General features: G+C 49.3%; 1 protein-coding gene across 7 annotated transcripts in view; it reads left to right on the top strand.

Moving 5' to 3' along the window:
* Window positions 1-14118, top strand: part of PLPP7 (phospholipid phosphatase 7 (inactive)) — a 52595-nt gene extending 38477 nt beyond the window's left edge. For all 7 annotated transcript variants that reach the window (XM_044993063.1, XM_044993065.1, XM_044993066.1 and 4 more), the window contains one exon: window positions 13200-14118. In XM_044993063.1, coding sequence (XP_044848998.1) covers window positions 13200-13564 — 365 coding nt within the window. In that variant the 3' untranslated portion in view covers window positions 13565-14118. The remainder of the gene's footprint in view (window positions 1-13199) is intronic.
* The last annotated feature ends 10240 nt before the right edge of the window (window positions 14119-24358 follow it).

The following is a 24358-nucleotide window of genomic DNA, read 5'->3' on the forward strand; positions in this document are numbered from 1 at the left end:
ACCTTTTAATGCAAGGGTGTTCAAATGCTGTACAAATGTGAGTGTGTTAGTTCCCAAGCCTGTTAGGAAGGAAGGAGCTGGTATCATCCCAACTTTATCACTGGGGAAGGTGAGCCAGAGAGAGGAGAGTTGACTCGTCCAAGGCCATGCTGAGTGGTTGTCAGGGGCCTGTCCATAAGGGAAGTTTGCTTGGGCCCAAGGAATTAGTTAATTCCCCCAGCACACGGAAGGAAGTGGCTGATTCTGGTCTTGTTTACACTGTTGACTTCAGTGGAATTACTCCTGATTTACAGTGGTATGAGTGAAAAGAGAATCAGGCCTGAGGTGCTGTGAAGGGGCTGGGCTGGCTGGTACCAGGGGCTAATCCCTCTTGAAGATATGGGGGACACAAGTCCTGTTTTGAAGGACTCAGCCTTTGGCCACACAAAGCCCCCCTTTTGGTTAATTTCACTTAGTAAGCAGGCTGGGGGAACCCGATGAACCTTCAGTGTAAAACTCTGACTGTGGGACACCCTGTTTGTTATACTGGTCTCTGTAACATCAGGCAGTTTGGCTTCAGGGGCCTGATTATCCATTGGCTTGCTCTTGGTGCAGCTCTACACACCTGTGCAAGGTGATCGGCAAGTGCTACCATGTGGATTTGGTAGCATTTTGCACTCAGCTTGCACAGACATAAATGCTTACACAAGGTGCACGTCAGCAGAGACACCAGCCCCAGGTTCTGGGGCATTGGTGCCACATTTGATTGTGGCTTGCTGGATTTGCCACAAAAATCCAGGGTGCTGATTCCTAGTCCCCTGCTCTGCCCATTAGCCTACACTGCCCTTCCCCCTCCTATCCCTCAGCATTAGGAGCCAACTGGATCGTGTTACTCTTGAATGAGGTTTGGTGATGGGGAGAAGTTTATTTATTTACCTGGTGCAGAGTGGCATAGCTCCATTGACTTTAGTGAAGCTACAACAGTTAGGGGACCTGGCCCTTAGATTTTACCGTCCGTTACCAGCCCTGCATGCTGTATCTAAATCATACGTTGGCTTTGTCACAAGGGGTGTATCACCCTCAAAGAAGCAGTACTGAATGAAGTGGACGGATCCTTCGTTTCTTAGCATCAGGGTAAGGATTTGCTGTCTGCCTGAATGAGGGTGAAAGGCTGGGGTGGGGGGATTTCCCCCTTCATAAAAGTCAGCAAAAGGTTGGGACACACTCATTTCAGTCTGTTCCCGATATGCAGAGCCAGCCTTAAGATCTGGGAAGCCCCAAGTAGCCATGAGGGGTGGGGAACCAGGCTGTAATGTCCTGGGGAAGTCCCCTATAGATTCCTGACCAGGACTTTGGAACTATCCTGCAAATACATCCCTGACTTTATACTGAGCCCAGTACATACAGGGACAGGACTCTGGGAGTTTAGAGAGCACTAGGTGAATACCCCTGCAGTGCAGGCAGGCTCATTGTTCATGTATCTGTGGGTATGTCTACATTGGAATCAAGGATGTGATTGCAGCCCGTTTAGACATACCTTTGCTAGCTTGGGTGCTGGTAGCAGTGAAGCCATGCCCTCACAGGCTCCAGAAATGCATCTAGCCCACACTGAAGCATGCACTACTCTGGTATCTCTGCTCCGGGACCTGAGCTAGCTCAGAGATGTCTACACAAGGTGGAATCGCACCCCTTGACTGCAGTGTAGACATATCCTTTCTGTCGAGTCTTGGGGCTCAGTAGCCTGGACACAACCCAAGCAATGAGTTACCTCCTCCTCTACTCTTAAGGAGAGTGGCATTGCCAGACAGCCAGGTCTACACTACAGACCTATGTCTGTTTAACTACGACTAGGTCTACACTGGGAGGGGAAGGGGGTTGACCTAAGATATGCAACTTCAGCTACGCGAATAGCGTAGCTGAAGTCGGCGTATCCTAGGTCGATTTACCTGGCCGTGAGGACGGCGGCGAGTCGACCACTGCCGCTCCCCCGTCAACTCTGCTTCAGTGTCTCACTGCAGTGGAGTTCCAGGGTTGACGGCAGAGTGATCAGGGGTCAATTTTATTGCGTCTACACTAGACGCGATAAATCGATCCCCGATAGATAAATCACTACCCACCAATCCGGCAGGTAGTGTAGACGTACCCTACATCACTCGGGTCTGAAAAATCCACACCCCATAGCAACACAGTTACACCAACCTAACCCCTCATGTAGACAGAACTATGTCGATGCTTCTCCTGTCAATATAGCTATTCCCTTTCGGGGTGGCGGATTAACTATGCCCATGGGAAAGTTCTCTCCCCTAAGTCTAGGAGCATCTTCACTTAAGCATTAGAGCGGCACACCTGCATCAATGCAGTTGCGCCAATGCAGTGTTTTTAATGTAGACCTGCCCACTGTCAGTCCATATGCAGCAGAGCTTGTGGGCCCCAGGTGGGATTGCCTTTAGGCCAGACACATGGATTTTTTTTTTTTAATTATCTCACCAACATGTTAGGGAGCATCTGAATTAAGCAGAAACAAATTATGCTCTAATGGTGGAGGAAACCGCTTCTGAAGACCCGGCGGCTTGCGTGTACATTCCCTGCTCAGACACTGTTTGGAGGTGGTCCCGTCCCCAGCTTGTTACCCTGGAATGCACAAGAGATGCTTGTCTAGCCTCCCCTCCTGGGATCTGATTTGCCCGCTGAAATCTTGGCAAGTTTGCAGCCTGTCTGCCCAGTGAGGTGGAAACTTAAATGTCAAGTGGGCTAATGTGACCGGCCCGTGGTGGGTGTTGATCGGAGGTAACCTCAGACACATCCACCTCCAGTGCTCTCTGCATCCCCCATCCACCCTGCCTCAACTTGGGAGTAAACATTCCTCTTCATCACCCGTCATGCTGCATATCTCTCTCATTATCCTTCTCAGGCGCTGCAGTAAAAGCCCCGGGTCCTTTGCCCTGTGTCTTCCTCCCCTCTTGGCCCATCCTCACTGATGAGTTCAGGCATTGATAAATGACACATTGCATCCAACTCACTGGCCTCCCCTCCTCCTCCTCCTCCTCACCCTGCCTGCCGTAGTTAGAGCAAATATGTGCTGTTAAAGGACAACCCTATTATGAGTCTGCAGTGTCCCTTCATATAGTGGCAGGCCCGGTGACACACTAGCACCTGCTTAGCTGCTGCAGGAGCAGAAACCAGGACCTATGTAGGATCCCTGCCAGAGCACTGGTCCAGCTAGATTAATCAGCTATCTCAGCCATGACTAATGCCCAGCACTTCAGAAGAAGGTGGTATGCCCTGAGGCCAAATGCAGATTCAAAGAGAAGGGAAGTGCTGTGGTTGTTAAATGGGGGAGGGGGAAATTGGCCCTATTTCTGTGCTATCCTGCAGGGGACAGCTGTCTGGATCTGCCTCCCGCAGCTCTGAACTCTAAGGTACCCTTGGAAGTAGGTGTTCGATGGATCCTGCTCCTGCTGGGAGAGGCCTCAGTGATGGCTCCCGCCCCAGGGGCAATGTGTGTGTGTTTGCCTCTGATGCAGCTTGACAAGAGGAGTAGTTGGGGGAAAGGACAGGAGTTGTGGATTCCAGTTGCTTTCTTTAAGGCTGCCAGAGGATGGGCGGAGAGTGTTGAGGGGCAGGGGAGAGGGGCTCAGGGACCCTTGCTATCAGTCTGGAGTAGGAAGTAAGGACAATATTAGAGGTTTTCTCCTCTTCCTGGCAGAGCTGGGCTGAAAAGCTCCACTCTGTTAGAGGATTTCTTAGATGTGATTTCAGGTTTCTGCTCCTGGCTCCCCTTTATCACTCTCCCTGGGGCACTGAGAGGGCCCAAGTCATCAAGGTTAGTAAAGTGCTTTGAGTTCTACAGGTGGGAGGTGCTGTAAATCCTCCAAGGCTATAAAAACAATCTAAGAGGCTGATTCCACTTTCATTGAAGCTGATGGGACTTAAACGCATGCTTAAGTGCATTGCTGAACAGGGATAAACTGAAGTGTGGCTTCATGTTAAGCACGTGCTTATGTACTTAACTGAAGCTGGGCCTTAATCATGACATTATGGGTTGCCCAGGCTAGGCATTGCATCACTAGTGGGTCAGCAGCACAAGCACTTCTCTTCCTTCTCCTCACAGGCAAAATGTTCTGCTTTCCTTTGCTTTCCTTTCCGCACCTTGCCCCAGCCTTCCCTCCCATGAGAGACACGGACCATAAGTCCAATCTAGTTACGCGGATGCAATGGTCTCATGCTCTGTGCTGTCGTTATGGGTTGCCTGTGCACCATGCAGTCTCATGCTATATGGTGCCATTACAGGATGCGTTAGCACTGTGTGGGCATGGTCGCCATTATGGGATACCCCGGTACTATTCTGGTGTCGTCATGGGTATTATTAGTGCAGTGTTTGTGCAATCTCTATCCGAGGTAGCTGCACAGTTGTGGGAGAGGTCTCAACAGCACGTCAGCTCGCCTCTGCACATAGCTAGCAGGATTTGTAGGCAACGGGTATGGAAACAGATCTGCTTCAACCCAATAGAAAAGATGTTCAGAGGCAAGTGCTCCTCAGAGGCCCAGCTCCTCCATAGCACGAGGTGTTTTCACTGTGCTCACCCTTTCTTCTTCTCTTCTCCAGAATAATTGCAGAGCATGTGCATGGCAGAGCAAATCTGCAAAGCAGCCATGCTAAGGAATTGGTTCTAAGATACAAATTGCCCAGCTCCCAAGGGCATGTTATATCCAAAGGGAAGCTCTCTAGGCAGCCTGTGGTTTCACTCAGGGCTGTTGTCTGATAATCTAGGAGACGGAGTCTAACTTTTTTAAATTCCAATGACCCCAAATTCCTCCACCGTATTATCCTCCTGGGACCCCCATGTCCCAGAATCCTTTGTGTTGTTTTGACTGAAAAACCACCTCCCCCAAATGTTGCACTATATCATAATTAGTTATTGTTTAAGTTCATTGTGTCATGTGTGGCCACTGTCTCCATTGATGTGTGTGGCTGGTGAACCTGATCATTTCACATTTCAGAAAGAATATTGGGAAGGCGATGGCTGGACTTTCAGAGTTGGTGAGCACCTCCCGCTCCTACTGACCTCAGGGCTTTAGAAGACCAGGCCCATCAATTTATATCCTTGTTGGGAATGGTATAGCTTGCACATTCCCCAAGGCTACATGTTCAGGGAAACTATTTTCTACAGCAGCTTACACTTGGGAAGTTTTCCACACAAGCAGTAGGTGCTATTGAAATGCCATGAGTTCCAGAAAACAGCTTCACGAACCACCTTGGTGCCACAACTTCCGGGAGATGAGAATCACAGCCTTGAAAGTGCTTGGTTTTAGCTTGACCTTCAACTCTGTGTATTTCCACAGCTGTGGCTCTTGTGAGCTCTCCAGGGGAGCAATTGTCTTTTTACTTTATGTTCACACAGTGCCTAGCCCAGTGGAGCCCTGATTCAGACTGGAGCCTCTGCGTTCTAGTGTAATAAGAACAGCCATACTGGGTCAGACCAAAGGTCCATCAAGCCCAGTACCCTGTCCTCTGACAGTGGCCAACGGCAGGTGCCCCAATGGGAATGAACAGACAGTTATCATCAAGTGATCCATGTCCTGTCACTCAATCCCAGCTTCAGGCAAACAGAGGCTAGGGACACCATTCCTTCCCATCCTGGCTAATAGCCATTAATGGACCTATCTTCCATTAATCTAGCTCCCTTTTGAACCCTGTTATAGTGTTGGCCTTCAACACCCTCCAGCAAGGAGTTCCAGAGGTTGACAGTGCGTTGCTTGAAAAAATACTTCCTTGTGTTTGTTTTAAACCTGCTACCTATTAATTTCATTTGGTGGCCCCTTGTTCTTGTATTATGAGGAGTAAATAACATTTCCTTATTTACTTTCTCTATACCACTCATGATTTTATAGACCTCTATCATATCCTGCGCTTAGTTGCCTCTTTTTCCAAGCTGAAAAGTCCCAGTCTTATTAATCTCTCCTCATACGGAAGCCGTTCTATACCCCTAATCATTTTTGTTGCCCTTTTCTGAAACTTTTCCAATTCCAGTATATCTTTTTTTTTAGATGGGGCGACCACATCTGCATGCAGTATTCAAGATGTGGGCGTACCATGGATTTATATAGAGGCAATATGATATTTTCTGTCTTATTATCTATCCCTTTCTTGATGAGTCCCAACATTCTGATTGCTTTTTTGACTGCTGCTGCACATTGAGTGGATGATTTCAGAGAACTATCCACAATGACTCCAAGATTCCTTTCTTGAGTGATAACAGCTAATTTAGACCCCATCATTTTGTGTGTGTGTGTGTGTGTATATATATATATATATATATATGTTAGGATTATGATTTCCAATGTGCATTACCTTGCATTTATCAACATTACATTTCATCTGCCATTTTGTTGGCCAGTCACCCAGTTTTGTGAGACCTTTTTGTAGCTCTTCGCAGTCTGCCTGGGACTTAACTGTCTTGAGTAGTTTTGTATCATCTGCAAATTTTGCCACCTCACTGTTTATCCCGTTAAATAGGACTGGGCCCAGTACAAATCCCTGGGGGACACCACTATTTACCTTTCTCCATTGTGAAAACTGACTATTTATTCCTACCCTTTGTTTCCTATTTTTTAACCAGTTACCAGTCCATGAGAGAACCTTCCCTCTTATCCCATGACTGCTTATTTTGCTTAAGAGCCTTTGGTGAGGGATCTTGTCAAAGGCTTTCTGAACATCTAAATACACAATACCCACTGGATCTCCTTTGTCCGCATGCTTGTTGACCCCCTCAAAGAATTCTAGTAGATTGGTGAGGCATGATTTCCCTTTACAAAACCATGTGGACTATTTCCCAACAAATTATGTTCATCTATGTGTCTGACAATTTTGTTCTTTATGATAGTTTCAACCAATTTGTCCAGTACTGAAGTGAGGCTTACTGGCCTGTAGTTGCCTGGGTCACCTCTGGAGCCCTTTTTAAAAATTGGTATCGCATTAGCTATCCTCCAGTCAGTTGTAATAGAAGTAATAAATAGAGATTAGCGAGACTGCCCATGCTCTAACATCCATAGGGATTGATCTGAGGATAGGGCTTTATCTGCAGAACTCCCTGATACTGTATCACTCTCAGGCTCTTTTCTGAGCTCATTGTAACTTCTCCCTGCTTCAGTGAGTTTCTCTCCACCCATTTCACTTCCCCTTTTCCCATCTACCCCCATGACTGGCAGGTGGTAATGATGCCTGGGGGTTACTAGCTGAACCATTGGGTCCTGCCTTGTGATTTTTAGTTTGATATTTATCCTAAAGTCCTTACTGCCAAGAGTTATCCGTGCTCATTTTAATGATTCCATGTGAGTACCTGTAGGAGCAGCCAAAGCAAAAGTCTTTGGGGCTTTCTTTTTGTCTTTTTTTGGTACTGCACCCAGGTTGTTCAGCAGTAATCACCGGAGAACTTATCCATCTAAACATCTCCCCGGAGCCACATCCCTGGAGTCGCTTCTCTAGCTCCAACCTGTGGGAGTCAGCCAGCCTTCCCGCACAGTCAGCGAGACCTGCTGCCCCTTTAAGATCATCACGCCTGAATCTACTTCAGAACCCTTTCTTAAAGGGACAGCAGCAGCATTCACACCTCAGAACACCAGAAAGGAAAGAAATGACAGAGGGAAATCCTTTTATTCAGACTTCCTTTAATGGTGATATTAGAGAGAGTTTTTGAAGACATGAATGGAAGTATTAACACCTCTAAGCTCGTCCCTAACCAGTCTATGCAGGAGGCTACTACCTCTCTCCTGTTGTTGAGCTGCAACTTTTACATAGTTCCTGAATGCAGTAGCAACAAGGTAGATACATTTACTCCTTCTCTGTTAGCAGAGCTAATAGCTACCTATGTGGCTTCCATTAATTTCAATGGGAATCCAGTGGGCGAGCATCAGAGGCCAGATTTTAGCTATTTAGATATCACATATTAGATCTCCCTAGATAGGTAAGATTTGGCCCTCGGTTTTATGTGCTGAGTAGAGTTGTGAAACCATCTCGATTTGCACTTTGGGAGATTTTTGCCCATTTTTTAAAAACATTGGGTCACAGGAGAAATTGAGCACATGCCATTTAAAAAGGAAAAAAAAAAGAGAAAAAAAAGGTGGGGGTGGAGGTGAAGGGAGGGTTGAACCTAAAGGGAAGGAAAGGAGAATTGAAATATTTGATGTGCTCGTAAAATTATGTAATGGCACCTCGATGTTCTGCTGATAGGCGCTGTTGCAATAAAAATTCAGCTCTGCAGCCAATCGCACTTTTGCCTAAGGTGACATTTTCCCATTTTTGTTATAAACCCGAAAAACTCTCTCTCTAGGGAGCAGAGCAAGTGCAGGCTGGAGAGCCAGTTTCAGGCTCTCTTCAGAGACCTCTGCCTATCATGGATTGGGTAGAGAGTCACAGGAGCCAAATTTTCTACAGTCATCAAGTATCTGGGCCCGAAGATTTTGCCTGTGTCTCCATGTTGGGTGCACAGGACAGGGGATCTGGGTATGCAGATGCCAGTTCGTAAATCAGCATGTACTCACGCAAAATGGATGTGCTGGCAGAGTTTGCAGGTGCAGTTCAGACAGTATGCTAGAAACGTAGCCCTTTATTTTTGTATTTCCTGTGCACGCAGCAGGCCAGCTCTGGAGAGAGAATCCTACCTGCACTGGGCTGCAAGATTGAAACAGTGATGGGGGAGGTCAGTTCAGCCAGCCCACAGCCTCCATCCAAACAAGAATGTAGGTTGGGGAATTGCAGGGGGATGAGAGCTGGACTATGTGCTCCCTGAGTGACTGCACCATTTGTATCTATTTCTGAAGGCTGGGCTGTTTGCTGACTCTGTCAGAACTGCGGTAACACCATGTGCTGATTCACTCTGGCGTAGTGTTTCCCCAGGGCAAGCGGTGGAGGATAAGCAAGCCAGGGCAAGCGGTGGAGGATAAGGGAGGGCAAGGTTAGAACCTTTGCTTTGGTGTGTGGTTTAAAAGCGCTGATTGGGTCTGTGCTCTTGGGCTGGGGTGAGCCGCCCGGCATTACTTTCAACCCCATGCGTTGCGCTTCAGAGCCAGGGCACTGCTGAGGCTGCTGCAGACGCATCAGGGAACAAGCTGCTCGGTGGTGGTGACCACAGTGCAGGGGAAGGGGACAGAAAAAGCACCAAGCTGTAGTATCTCGTGGTAGAGAAGGGACAGGTGTTGGTTGTAATGAATATTACTGAGGCTGCTGGAAAAGGCACAGGCAGACCCATTGACTCTCTGAGGCTCTCTAGCTCCCAGGTCGACTCTCACAACCGATGCTGCCTAGGTCATTGCTAGGACCTAGCGGCTAGGGGCCACGGACTGCATTACCAAAGTAATTTAAATGTGTCTAACTTGCCTCTTTATTAAGTCATGCATAAGCGAGGCTAAAGCAAGTGTCCATTTCAGAACAAGTTGATCCTATCCCAGAGCCTCAGATCTTGCAGCTTATGCCCAGGGAGAGCGATGGCCACTTTCTTGGCTCATATGAGAGACCAGCTACTAGAAATAGTATAATAGGCCCTGATTCGGTATGTGTGGCCATACTTTGCTGAATCGGGACCCTAAGAGGCATGGTGATAAGGGTTCCGAAGCTGGTGTCCAGCTGTAGCTCATGAAGCAAAATGAGAGTCCGAGCCCACGAGACCACCTGGATCGCTGTCAGGGCTAAGCAAGACTTCCCCACGATGACTAGCCAAGCTGAACAGTTGCCCTCTGCAGCTGTTAGCTTTGCTGACAACATTTGGTTTCTAACAAGAAACAACAGTGAATGGCTGGCTGGTTCAAAGATCGCTGGCCTATTTTTGCAATTCCTTGCGCCCCTGTGAAACATCAGTCTTAGCAAATCTTGAAACACAAAGGAAACCCCCTTTCTGTTCAAATACTATTACAGAATGAACAGCGACAGACCTGAAATTCTATCCCTAGCTAAGCTTCCCTCCTGCCCAGCTAGTGCATCACACATACCAGTGGTTCTCAACCAGGGGCCTGGGGCCCCCTGGGGGGCCACAAGCAGGTTTCAGGGGGTCTGCCAACCAGGCCTGGCATTAGACTTGTTGGGGCCAAAGGCAGAAAGCAGAATCCCAGTTGCATGGGGCTGAAGCCTGGTGCCCCAAGGCCCGCCACCTGAGCAACTTAGCTTTGCGGGGTCCCCTCTGGCATGGGGCCCCTGGCACCAGCCCTGGCTTTTATATGCAGAAAAATAGTTGTCGTGGGCCAAGGAGTTTTTATAGCATGTGGGGGGGGGGGGGGCTTAGAAAGAAAAAGGTTGAGAACTCCTGACATACAATACAGGAGCACCCACTGTTGGCGTTTCTTCTCACAATCTCACCATTGTTAGTGCAAGATCTTTCTCCTGGGAAGCCCCCTGCTGTCTTGAACAGCCTCTCTGCATCACTCCGCCTCATCGAATCTCTCCACCTCATTTCAAATCTCATCTGTAAACCTCTCCTCCTCCTCCCCTTTGTCTCCGCCTCTTGTGTTTAGGAACGGAATACTTTTGTTCCCTATGCTCTACAGTGGATTTACAACACTGTTTCCTCTCATGTATGCTAAAGATGAGCTGGAATCAGAATCTTTTTTCCCCAATCTAGTGCCCTTTGATGGTTCTGATAACATGGGATCTGGAGCCAAACCACCCCTCATTTGGGCTTTGCAGAAACAAATTCCAGCCTCTATATGCTACCTCTGAGTTACGCCTATGTCTATGGTCTTGTGGTGCTTAGCTTTGCATGGGCTACACTTTGCGTGCAAGATGCTATTCAAGCTGTATTGAGAGGAGTGTGTGTTCAAGGTGCATGTATTCATGATAGACACTATCAGGGGCGGCTCCAGGCCCTAGCACGCCAAGCGCGTGCTTGGGGCGGCATGCTGCGGGGGGCGCTCTGCCGATCGCCGGGAGGGCGGCAGGCAGGCTGCCTTCCGTGGCATGCCTGCGGAGGGTCTGCTGGTCCCGCGGCTTCGGTGGACCCCATGCCTGCGGGAGGTCCACCGAAGCCGCGGGACCAGCGGACCCTCTGCAGGCACACCTGTGGGAGGTCCACCGGAGCCACGGGACCAGCGACCGGCAGAGCGCCCCCCGCGGCATGCCACCGTGCTTGGGGCGGCGAAATGTCTAGAGCCGCCCCTGGACACTATGTAGGGAAGAACACAACTGGCGAAGATGCCATCTTTGCAGGTATCTGGTATAACCCGTGAGTCAGAATTCGCTAGCTAGTTGTGACAAGAATATTACAGAGCAGCAATAGAGAGTTGAGACCTTATTCCTGATTATCTGAATGGATATTGTGATCCCCTCCATGTGCATTGCTGTTTTACTGTCCCTGGACTAACTAACCTCTCTTAAGGAGAAGCCCCATTTAACCAAATGAATCCCCTGTGCCCTAGTCTATTTGGATAAATACAGTTTTGTTGTTGTTCTTACTAGCTAGCTAACTTAAGTTTTTCTGTAGCACTCATCATGGAGAGCAGTTCAGTTGATGTCAATGGGATTACTCGCCCAAGTAACATTTTGCAGGATTGGGCCCTTGTTTTTTGCCTTGTGGCTAAGGTGTGTCAGTATCTGGGATAACTGCTTACCTTGTTGTTTGCCATCTCCTGTGAAACCCCCTCCCGCCCCCCAATCCCTGCAAAATCTTGGCAGGTTCAAGTGAATAGTGTTAGTCAGCCCCTGAGAAAACAGGCAACTGGCTTTCTGACATTCCTGCGGATGGAGCAGGCTGTGCCTGCTATGGTATATATCTGCTGTCACTGCAGCTCCTTCCCAGCAAGGAGCTGAAATCAGCACTCTACCTAATTAGAAACGCCGCAGAAAGGCAGATGAGGGGATTAAACAAATTGAAGAATAAAATCAACAGCACCTGTCTGAGTGAGGGAAATGGAAATTACTTCCGGACAGGAGCAATTAAGGCAGAGGAGCCAGGAATGATATAGAAACCACCCGTGTGGCAATTGGAAAGCAAGAACTGTCTGTCTTTAACATTTATGTCTCTCTCTCTCTCTCTCTCTCACACAAACAGGAGTGTCTCTCTCTCTCTCTCACGCACGCGCGCACACGCACACACACACACAACATTTATATGGGGGGGATGGGAGGAGAGTGTCTGTCTGCATCATCAGGACCATCTCACACTCATGTACATTCATTTGTCCTTTCTGTGCTTGATCCTCCAAGCTAGGCCTCAGAAGAAGCAGCTTTTTCCAAATCCGTCACAAATATTTTTTCTTTCTTTATTCATTCCAATCGTGAGTTTTCTAAAAACCAAACCAGCCTGTCCTGTAAAATTGGCAGCCTTCACGTGTGAGACGCAGAAAGTGGAAACGAACTAGAAATCACAGTGACGTGGAGTGGTCTGTTTTCATTGCTCCATCCCTAGAGAATGCAAAAAGAAAAGTGAGAAATCAAAGAGAATTATGACCGCATTCCATTTTCAGTTCACCAAGGTGGTGTTAGTTATGCAGATGAGGCCATTTTCTCAGATATCATTTTTAACCTGTCACTCTCCCTTAATGTCCTCCCACTAGTGGAATCCAGCAGTTCAATAGAATTCTGTGGGTGTGGGGAGGAAGAGGCTGCTGTATTTGTGAGTGTTTGTTGTCTTTTTTTTTTAAAGGCTCACGAGAACAAGGAATTAAATAGCTCTGGCATGAGCTAAGCCTACTTTAAGGCAGAGATTGCGTAAACTTCCCCCAGCCAGCTCTGCTACTGCAGCTCAGTCTTCCTGACTTGCAGCCTCAACCATCTGTACAGCAGAACGTGCTGTATTGCAGGATTGTTTCCTTTGGCACACACATGAGGACTAAGCTAGAGAACCGTTGTCTAAGCACAGGGCTAGGAACACCGGGGTTTTAATTCCAGCGCTACCGCTGATTCGTTCTGTGATCTTGGGTGAGTCACTTGTCTTCTTCGGGCCTCAGGCTCTCCCTCCTGTGAGAAGGGGATAACACAATATTTGCCTACTTCACGGGGGGCTTGGGAGGGTCAATTAATGTTTGTAGAGTGCTTTGGCGATGACCAGGGCTGAAAGCGCCCAAACTTGTTTTCACCGATGCTGAGATTTGAACTCAGGTCTTCAGTGCAAAGACAATTATTGCCCCAGCACAGATGCTGCCCTGAGATCCTCCCTTTCCCTTGCTGAACATCCATAACAGTGACCTGTCTGCTTGTCTCCATGACCTTTCCCACTTTCTCCCTTGTTTTGCAGCCTTACTCCTGGACGTCATGATTGTGGCAGGATTGCAGAAGCTGGCCAAGCGACGAGGCCCATACGATGTCCACCCCGGCCTCTTGGACTATCTGACCATGGACATCTATGCTTTCCCAGCCGGCCACGCCAGCCGAGCTGCCATGGTGTCCAAATTCTTCCTCAACCACCTGGTTTTGGCCATCCCACTCCGGATCCTGCTGGTCCTCTGGGCCTTCTGCGTGGGGCTTTCCCGCATCATGATTGGACGGCACCATATCACAGATGTCCTGTCCGGCTTTGTCTTTGGCTACTTGCAGTTCAGGCTGGTGGAGTTGTTGTGGATGTCTTCCAACACGTGTCAGATGATAATATCAATCTGGTGAACACAAGAATCCCTGACGGAAACTAGCAGACACTTTAAGATTCTTTCTCTCATTTTTTTAAATATAATTCTTCATATTTATTGGGAAAAAATTAACTTCCATAAGTAGTAGTAGTCTTTTTACTGTTGCTCCCCTGCCTGAAAAAAAAAATGTTTCTTGCAGATGGTTAGGCTTTAACAATCAAGGGCCAGCCATCACAGTAATTTGGCCACTTTTTAAAATCCCATTTGGATGGTAACCAAACTAAGATAACAAAATGAGTTCTCTTTGGATGGTGCACATCTGATGCCCAGGTGTGTTCTCAGGAAAACCTGTTATCCCTTTGGGATGCGTTAATTAGCTTCTTGGAGGCAAAACGTTTTGGGGCGAAGTTCTACAGCGCTTTTTCTGTCTGCCAGCCCAACGATTGTGTCTTGTACAGGGCCGGGCACACTGCCGGCACCTCACAGATAATAAATAATCATAAAAGTTCTGCCATGTTTGTTTCTTATCATATATTGGGGGACTCTCCCAAGGGAAAGTGGTGGAAAACCCATCAATTGGGACTTTTAAATAAAGGCTGAACAATGCCGTGCAGGGAACAGTCCTGCACTGGCCCTTGGGAGACAGAACAGTGGCCCTGATTAGAGCACTTAAACACATGCTTAATTTTGAATGTGTGCTTAAATCTTTTTAACTCCAATGGAACTTAAGCACGTGCTTATGTGTTTTGCTAAATAGGAATGAATTTCTGCACATATTTAAAGCTAAACGTTTTCTTAAGTAGTTTGCTGAATAAGGCCCTAGATCAGGTATTCAAAATTCTACTCAGCTAGGGTGAGTGTGTGTGTGTGTGTGTTGGGGGGAAGGGGAGTTGTTTTTTTGAAAGACAAATAAAATACACACTTTCCTCATGGTCAAGGGTGGGTGATTTGATTTTGTGTCTGTTCATGACAATTTTGAAAGACTGGACTAGATGGGACCCCATGAGTCTTTTCTGTCTCTTAACTTCTATGATTTTAGATTCATGCTAATTAATAAAATGTGTTAAGGTGATTTTCATGGCAGTTCCAGTCTCAGATGGAATGCAATCCAGCACATAGGGAGTATGGTGTACTAGCCAGAGTAAGGGTTTGGGAGCCTAGAGTTGTTGTTTCTACTCCTGGGCATGGCTTACTTGCTTTGTGACCTGGGCAAGTGACTTCATTACCCCATGCCTCCCTTTCCCCATCTGTAAAATGGGGGTAATGATCTTAGCCTTCCTGGGTTGTGAGGCTGAGTTAACTGATGTTTGTGAACTCTTGAGATTATTGGCTGGCAAGTGCAGCACAAGCGCACAGCATTGTTGTTCTGAGCTATCATCATGAAAACTGGCCAGTTTATATCAGAATTGACTATTTGAAAAACGTGATCCATCTCGGATGCATAATGCGACGACCATGTGGGGAAGCCCCAGGTTTTGAAAACTGTCTCCTTCCCCTTCAGAAAAGGGGTCATGGCATTTGGTGGAGGACCCCACCAGTACATCAGGGGCTCCCATGGTTGGGTGCTTCTTCCCTGCTCCAGGTTGGGCTTCTGTCTTTCTCCTACTTCTGAGTCCTTGATGGCCCCCACCCCTCATTAAGTCATACAAGCCAGCCAAACCTGGCCCGCATGGTGGCAGCCTGCCGGTGCTGCATTCCCATCCGCTCCTGTGCGTCACTACTTGTGGGGTCTGGATCCCAAAGATGTAAGTATCTGCCCACTCCCTCTGACCCGCCTACCAAATGAGAGACCAGACCACTGATTCCGTAGGATCCAGGTAAGAGAGAACATGAGTAGTGTAATTTGTGTAGAAACTGCCTGGTGAGACAGAAAGCATTTTAGCTAAAGGCTGATGCAGGTGTTTAACATTTGTTGTTGTTGTGTGATAATTAATATGAAGCACCTATCCCAGGCAGACATCTCCAGCTGGGGAAGACCGCAAAGAGCCTTCAAAGGCATCAACTGAATGCTCTCGCCACGCTGCAATTACAGCAGGCAGAACGTAGCGAGAGATGCATTTAAAGACAATTGAATCTTATGGAGCTTCCCCTGTGAGCAGCTCCTAAAGAAGTCTCTTCTGGGAAAGGCCTGTGATTGTAGTGAGTGTGACAGGGAAGGGGAGATGCGAACGCTGAGTCCGGATCCTGTTTCTTTTCCAGGAAAGCAGCACCCATGTTCTTGGAGAGGACCCAAGTGCTGAAGGGTTGGTCTGTCAGTTGTTTGAGGAGTAGTGGGTTAGGTGTGTATAGGGGGTGGGGAGATAAGGCCGGCTTCTGCTCCCATTGCACTCACTGGCAATACGTCTATTGATTTCTGTGGGAGACATTACCGCACTTTGGAAGAGAAGCTCTGATCTGATGTCTGGTTTTGCTACTGGATGAGGAAGAAGAACCAGCGTTTCCTATGCCTCCCAGGGCTGGAAGGGTCTTTGCAAACACCCACAGGTGCTGATTCATGCACAGAAGTGAGCTGTTGTGTCTCTTGCCTCTTTTTCTTCCAGGTTTCCCTGCTCTCAAGATGGCTGACCTCCACCTTCAGGGAGAGATTGAGGCGTGGGAGGGAGCTCCCCAAGGTGAGTGTATGTAGCTGGCTGTGTTGGATGGACAATAGATGTATGAACAGGAAGGGGGCAGTCGATTCCTCTGTCCTGGTTTCCATGAGGAAACCCATCACTTTTAGGGACATTTAATCCTAAACCCCAGATTTTCTCACCCCTCTGATAGTGGGCTGGATGCTTCTATAGCTGCACTCCACACCCATTGCTAGGGCCTGAATCTCTCCTCACTCACTCCAGTTTCATGCTGGAGTCTCCCTGCTGGCTTCCGCAGAGTGAGATTCACAGTGGTATAAGCAGGAGGCATATTAGGCCCCGAGGGTGCAGTGAAGACTTGCTGACTAACCTCAGTGGCCAGGCTGCTCTCTAGCACCCTCTGGCTGGTCATGAAGAGAGGAGGGGACAGTTAGAGGCCCCAGCTGCCTCTGGGTGGACACTTATTTCCCTGTGAGTGGCTGGCCCCTTCTGTTGCCCAGGTGGTAAAATGATTTGGGTCATGTGCCAGGAAGGCAGCGCAGGCCAGGCCTAGGGCTCTGGACACTCCAGCGAGGACGGGCTGGGCGTGCCAGGCGGGACAAAAGCCTGCGAAGCTGCAGCTGGACTGAGGAAGCAGCTGCCGGTGAGTGCTGAGGGGACCACGGCGGGAAGCAAGGGACTGTCCGGAGCTCTGAGAAGTGGGGCTGGGGACCCCTGACTCAGGAGGAGAAAACTAGCTGAACTTTGGAACGGGTGCCTGGGGCCGGACGGGTGAAGCCGGTGTGAAATGCCACGTGGCTCGGGAAGCAGGGCTGTGGGCTCCCTGGATTAGGGGGAAGGGCTGGGGCCTGGAGAGCCAACGTGTGTGTGGACTAACTAGACTGGGTTCCCCTCCAGGAGGGCAATGTCCAAAAATGATAGGGATTGGGTGTCGTTTTTGAGGAGCCCTGTGAGAGATGCAGAGCCACCCAGGCCACTAGGGGGCGCTCTGGAGGCGACAGTGGTTTACAGGGGGTTTGTTTTGGTTTCCCTTAGATCTCCCCCAGTCAACCTAAGCTAAACTGACATAAACCTGGTTTATATGGAAATAAGAGCGTCCGCACAGGGATTTGCTCCAGTTTAATTAAATCACTTCAGAAATCACACCTTTGGTGAAGCTGGTACAGCTCTGTGGGAAGGCCAGCCCGAAATCAGTTTAGAAGTCACTGTGACTGCCTGGTGTGGACACAAGAGAGTACAAGTTAAATCAGTATCGGGCGCTCTCCCCCGATCTAGGTGCCCATCAGTGTTGGGAGTGTTGCACTAATGGAGGCACTTCAGTGCTCAAACTGTGTAGCCAAGGCCTAAAGCCTCTCAGAGAAGCTGCAAACTTCACACACACAACAGCATTAATACTTCTCCACGGGTCCAGCTGGGACAGGGCTGGGGCACTGCCTTGTCCCCGGTGAGCAAGGGGTTAACGCTGGCTCAGCTTCGGCCTCCCTTGCTCAGTGGGTAGGGTGCCTGTGGGAAGGTTAGGCTCCACAACCAGGTGCACAGGCCCCTGTTGAGCCCCCAGGTTGGGGAGAACGGTCTTGTTGCTGACCGTTCGCCTGGAGGAAAAGCACTCGCTGACTGCATGTGTCTTCCACTCACCCCTTGCCCAGCATGGCTCTACCACGGTACCTAGCCAGCTTTCCTCTCACCTCCCTTCCCCCTGGCAGAGTCTGAGTCTTCTCTGCTCTCCCCTCCACCTTCAGCAGATCCTCTCCCATGAGTGGCCGTGGGCCCTGCAACCCAGGCGCTCATCCTACGGGCACCTGTGAAAGTGCCCCTGAGTGCCGATGCAGAGACCGCCCCCAAGTGGAATGCCTGCTGCTGACTCTGGGACACGAGTCGCTGCCCCTCTGCTATCTGTCTTTAGATTGTCAGTGCCATGCTGACACCACAAGGCAAGAGGGCACAGAGCACGGGGAGGAAGGTGAATTTGTTCTACTCTGCTCTTTATTTCCTCATTGTCCTGAGCGGCACAGGGATGCAGGGCCCCCATTGGCCGAGGGAACACCGGGCTGCGACTGGACTCAGGGACGCGCAGAAAATCCATTTGCAGAGGCTAAGTCGGCTCTCGAAGGATGTGATTGTGCCTCTGGGTTAGAAAACAATCAGTGGAGCTGTGTGCAGTTCTAGCCTCAGCTGAACGAGAGGATCCTGCCTCTGTCACTATAGCAACAGACCAGGATCGCAGGATACCCGGGTGTTCCCTGGTCAGTGTTGCTCAACTTCTGCGCCGGGGCTGAGCGAAGCTCCTTGAGCTTGCTTGTCCAATGGCTCTGCCATGAGCTTCAGCGGGCGCCAGGGCAGGTCTCTTCCAGGAGAGCCACGCCACTGCAGCCCTTTGGGAGGCAGGTGCCTTTGATCGCCATTATAAATCACTGCAGTCTTACAAATGGGCATTCAGGGCAGGAATGGATGGGTTATTGATTAGCTCCTGGGGGTTTGAGGGGAGGGAGGCATGGAATTCACAGACTGACAGAAACGGCTTTGAAGCAGCATTCTCTGATTGTAGTTTAGAATCGTGTGGGTGGTGGTGTCTGGGAGACCACAATGCTACAGCCTACAAGATACAATCTAAGGGGATTTGTTTTAGCTTTAAGCTTCGGTATAAATAATACAGACCTACTTTTATGATGATTACCGTTTGTGCTAGTGATAAGCCAGGATGGCAGTGGGGTGATGGGATTGGATGGTGCGGTACTGCAGTCGCAGAAATTCAGGGCCTGATTTGTCTCTCACCCTGGTGTAAATCAGGAATCACTTCACTGAACTCAGTGGAGTTTAAACTGGTGTAAGTGACAGGAGAATCTGTCCCCCCTCCCGCATTTATATTTCATGCACCACAGGCGCTTACTTCTTGCTAGCATCTGATTCCTGCTCACCGCTCAGAACGGAGACATAGGTGTGGTTGTTTTTAAAAGCAGGGCTTTCCAGTCAGGGGCAGCGTGTAAGTTTTGTTGCCTCTCCGAGGTTTCAAAGGGCTGTCGGTAGCATATAGAGCCTTTGGGCCTGGTTCTTCTTACAACCTGTGTCATCATTCACACCTGTGCAACGTGGGGGTAAAGGCCACCATTCTGGTTTGGTAGCATCTGACATCCGCTGTGCACGGGTGTCAATATCTCTACAAGTGAAGGGCGGTGGAGAATCAGATCCTTCAACTGCTAAATCGGAGGTTCAAATCTAACCTGGGTGCGTAATGTCCACCAGCGAATTGCTGCTCCACGGCTATGTGGCAAACAAGTTTGGTGGCCCCAGTCCAGTGTTCAGAGGGCAGGTGTCCCCATCACATCAATCATCCCAACTGGCACCTCAGTGGGGAGTTTGAGCAGAGGAAAAGGGCTGAAGGAGCCTCGGGCACTAAACTCCTACAGGTCATGGTTGATGCCCATGGGTATAGGAGCCTGCCCTGCAGCTGCCCATGCTCTGTATCGTGGCCCCCAGAACAGTGGGGTTGGCACCTTGTACCAGCACCAAATTCACACGTAAAAAGTTTTCAATACATGGGAGGGAGGAGAGTTGGTGAGGCCTGATCCTTGGTTAGAGACAGACTCTTTTCTACAAGACAAGGCCAGGAAGCCAGGCTGCTCTGGGCTCTTCCTGTTTCCTGAGCCATTCTTCATCTGTGTTGAGCAGCAGTGGTGTTTCTTGTGATAAGAGCAGGGGAGGAAAGGGGGTGTGTGTGTCAGTCAGTCACACCCTGAACGTGTTCTCTCAGAAGCCCAGGAAGGCTCAGGCCTCCCTGAATAACTGAGAACCACCAGCCCACAAGAAGTGGGGACAGGGCTGTAAAAGCTGGGATATACATGAAGCCCCTGTGGGGCTTTCGTTGGCGGAGAGGCTGGGTGGGGAGATGGGCTGCCTCTGTGTGGGGATGGAGAGGGTTGGTGCCAGATTTGGAGCAGCAGAATCACATGTGAGATGGGGAGGCTCCATATACAGAAGGGATTAGAGGGTAGTGGCCAGGCCCTGCGCAAGGTGCGAGGTGCCTGCTGGGGCTGAAGGACAGAGATCTCTCAATCAGCTGAGGCTTTAGTAAAAGGAGATGTGTGTTGGTATCGTGCATTGCATTGTTGTGTGGTCCTGTGGGCTCGGCCCGCATGGAGTAGCCGAGAGCTCTGCAGTAGAAGTTTCCCAACAGACAGCTTTGTGTCTTGGGGTGGGGTGGGGGGTGTCCATTCACGCAACACCAACAATCTGGTGACACCCGTGGTGCTACTGTTTAGCCACTTGACCCCATGGTGCAAGCTGCTTGACTTCTTTCCCTAGGAGCCTCGGCAGTAGGGTGACCAGGTGTCCCGATTTTATAGGGACAGTCCCGATTTTTGGGTCTTTTTCTAATATAGGCTCCTATTACCCCCCACCCCTGTCCTGATTTTTCACATTTGCTGTCTGGTCACCCTACTTGGCAGAGTAGGTTGGGGTGGGGGGGTGTAGGAAGCTGCACAAGGCCTCCAGCTGGAGGCCCTCGCCCCCTTTCCCTCCCACCAGAGGCATGAGGGCTGGGGCTAGAATCGCTGCCCACACTGCAGGGGAGGAGGTGCCCCCCTACCCCCTGCCACCCAACAGTTTGGGGTGCAGTGTTTTCCTGTAGATTTGTCTGTGTGAGGGGGCTGTTCTGGGCGAGCTGCCTGTCAGCTAGAAGGAGCTAGGGCCCTGGCTGTGTGACAGTGCAGAACACCTCATTACGGGTAGTGTCACCCTAGCGTCGCCAGAGAGCATGAGCCCCAACTGCAGCCACGCAGTGCTGGCATCTTCACTGAGCACACACACAGCACAACAAATCCCCCAGAGGAGGCAGCTGCTTCATGCCGAGCTGCGTGCGTGGGCTGCTCCTGCCGACGCTGCGGAAGCCCACGCGTTGTGGAGACGAGGAGGAGGATTTCATTTTTATTTTTGGTGTGAGTGATAACATGCCCCCAAGCTTTTAATGCTGATTAAATTCAGCTGCAAAAAAAGGTTTTAATTTATAAAAATGAAGAGCACTGGGTAAGAAGCAAATCTGGATTATAACCTCAGGCATATGGGGGAATCAGAGCTGGGCTGTTTGTTTGTCTCCCCCCCGCAAGCTTGTGTTTTATTTGAACAAGCTGTTTAGTTTATTTTTGGCCTCTGATGATTGGAACTGTGGGGAAGAAAGAGGGAGACACATCCCTTCTCGGTAGGGCTGTGTGGAATCTCGCCCCGGTCTGTGTTTTGCTCTCTCACTGGACTCTTTCATGTTGCGTCCGTTTCTGTTCTTTCCCCAAGGCAGAAGAGGAGAGGAGGCGGGAATGGGACCCCCACCCCCACCACTACCAAGACCAGAGAAGGGCATGAGATGGTTTGAGTTTGGTGAGCAGGTCAGGCTTGCAGAATGCTGGAGTGGATATGGCTAAAGCTGACCCCTCTGGAGGGGGCAAAGACCCAGCAGGTGGGTGGGGAGAGGAGGAAAGGCCATTTTCCTTTAGCATGTTGTTAGAGCTGGGTGAAGAACAGACTTTTTTGGTTCACTGGCGATAGTTCTGAAAAGCCGGGGGGAAAACTGTTGGGTTTCCGTTTCCTTTTGATTTTGAACATTGACTCGCGCGTCTTATTCTTCCAAATAAAATTCAAGGTCCTTTCAAAATGAAAAGTCCATTCAAATCAGAAAATCAAAACATTTCCTTTCAAAATGGTCCAAATAAAATATTTTGATTTATTTGGATTTTTTTTGTTGTTGTTGGTTACCAAACCAATTTGGCAAAATCAGCACCAAGTCGTGAAATATTTTGGTGTGGTCAAATCTGCGTTGGTCACCGAAAAAAATGTTTAGGTTGAAAAATTTCACCCAGCACTATCTGCAATGGCCACAGAGGCTTGGAGTCAGCAAAGAGCTGGAGGAGCAATGGGGGGTCTTGATACTCTGAAGTGCTGCACGCAACCGCCTACTGCCACCGCTTGTGCTGCAGCCAATTGGGCTTTTGTATCTCAACAGTCACAAAACAGCTTCAGACAAGTGTGGGTGCATGTCGTGGGGGTGTGTGGAGTTTGTGTGGCCTGGACACGTGTGCCAAGAGAGTGTGGTGTGTATGCATAAATTGCATGTCTGTGTGGTGTTTGCATGTGTGTGGCATGTATGTATAAGGGGGAAGGGCTTGTTTTGTGTGTATGTGTGTGGTGTTTGTGTGTGTTCAAATGGCAGATAGTTCCCCCCACCTCTGATTATACTGTTGAACTGGAGTGTAACTCTGCCTCCCACAGAGACACCATGATCCCATAGAGCTGTTCTGCGGATTTGAGGACTGGGGGGCAGGGGCAGGGTGTTACTAACACTGTTATGCAAGACTTCATTTTGGTAGAGCTTAAGGAAAGGCACCTTTCGGTGTCCCTTTCCCCCGCTGTGTTCAGCTGGAGCTGGTCTCTCTCCGCTATGGAAGGACCAGCTGGCAGGAACGCCAGCAGCAGGAGAGCAGCCTCACGGGTCTAGTTCTCCGGTGGGATGGCCAGCAATTCCCTAATGCCTGGCCTTAAATGCCTGTCTCCTAGAGGCAGTATGTGATCTTGGAAGAGTCTTTCCTGGAATGCCATGATGTGGCTCTAGCCTCTTGTGTATTGGATTTCCTTGGAAAAATGCTTCCCCCCTTTATTAACTCAAGAGGAAGTTTCTAACAAACGATAAGAGATCCATAGACCGGTTTAAACAGCTTTCAGCAGCTCTCTTGAGTCTGGAAGAATCTATCAAGTGTAGCTGTGTTAAACTACTTAAAACTTAAAACTAAAGCTACTTAAACTTAAAGTACAGGTTGTGCTAGAACATCTGTTGCAACAATACAAATAATCTTTTTCTATGCCCAGAGACGTCTAGCCCACAAGGACAACAGTAGTTCATGAGAACTCCAGTTTAGCCTATGTACATAAATTAGGTGGCGATTAAGCCTTTAGTTACTGGACTGAAAAAAGAGAGATGTGCTGTGCGCATATATAAGATGGCACATCCCCTCTCAGAGACTAGACCAGTTACTGACAACTTGGTGGCAGAGGGAGGCTTGAAATAGGAGATAAATGACCCTTTCCCCTGAACACACAGACTACAATAACCTGGTGTTGCTGGGCTGTCAGGGTCACCCAAGAGTGAATGCAATAGATAGAGTCCTTTGTCCTAAGACGTGCTACTTTGTGGGTGTCAGTATGTCTGGGAGTGTGTCTCTGTTCTGCACTGGGACTGCATCCTTGTCTTAGCTTTGGGAGAACCAGAAAGTCAGGAGAGTGAGCCTTGACTGCCGTCTCTGATACTGTGCTTTCATGCGGAAGGTGTGTTTTCTCCCATGCTGACCTTAGTTACCCAGGCGTCCCCCTTTGTCAGAGGTAGGGCTGGCCGGCGGATATTTCTCATTAGTGCTATGGGGCAATATTAGGGTACGGGGCATTATTTAACTTGGCATTTCCTCAGCTTTCATCTGAGGATTTCGGAGCACACGCTGAACATACTGATTCCCCCTCTCAACACCCCTGTCTTTTTAAAGGGGTGGGAAACTGAGGCACACACCTTTCTCCAAGGTGAATCAGTGGCAGAGCTGGCCATAGAACCCAGGTGTCCTGACTCCCTTTTCACTGATCCAGCCATCAGAATACACTTCCCCTCTGCAGGTTTGAGCATGTTAACCCGGCACTTGGTGGGCCTGGGCCCTCTGCTGGATGGGCTCCTACCATTGGCTGATTGGAACGCCAAGAGATCTTTGCTTCTGCGTTCATTCCCCAGGATGCAGGAATCAAGTCGGATTAAGAGTCCCTTAGCTGATCACATTTATTTCATTATTTGAGTGAAATCCCTTGGTAAATACCTTCTTTCCCCGCTCCTATCCCCTTTGCCCTTCATCAGAATAGAAGACAAAGAAGAATTGCAGAATTAGGATACGCTAATCACAAGAGTGGCATTAAAGTCACCTAGATGCATCATTAACCTCTCCTGGCCCAGCTGCACAGAGCAGGGAAGGAGGCTTGGCTGTTGCTGGGAGATGCTAAACAGGGAAAGGATACCAGCAGATTCTGCCTGCCCGCACGGTCCTCCTGCTTAGTGGGAGAGAGACATTCCAGCAATTAACGAGGGATTTCCCAGCAGCCACTAAGTGGAGCTGCAGCTACTTCCTTTGCAGCAGCATCGCAGCAATGAACCTTTCACGGTGGTGGTTTGACAAATTGGCTCACATGCCATAGCAATTAACAGCAAAGGCCATGGGGTAGGGCAGGACTTAGGGCCCTCGGCATTGTGA

The sequence above is a fragment of the Mauremys mutica genome, chromosome 18 (assembly GCF_020497125.1).
Source record: "Mauremys mutica isolate MM-2020 ecotype Southern chromosome 18, ASM2049712v1, whole genome shotgun sequence".
In the NCBI taxonomy this organism is placed as follows: domain Eukaryota; kingdom Metazoa; phylum Chordata; order Testudines; family Geoemydidae; genus Mauremys; species Mauremys mutica.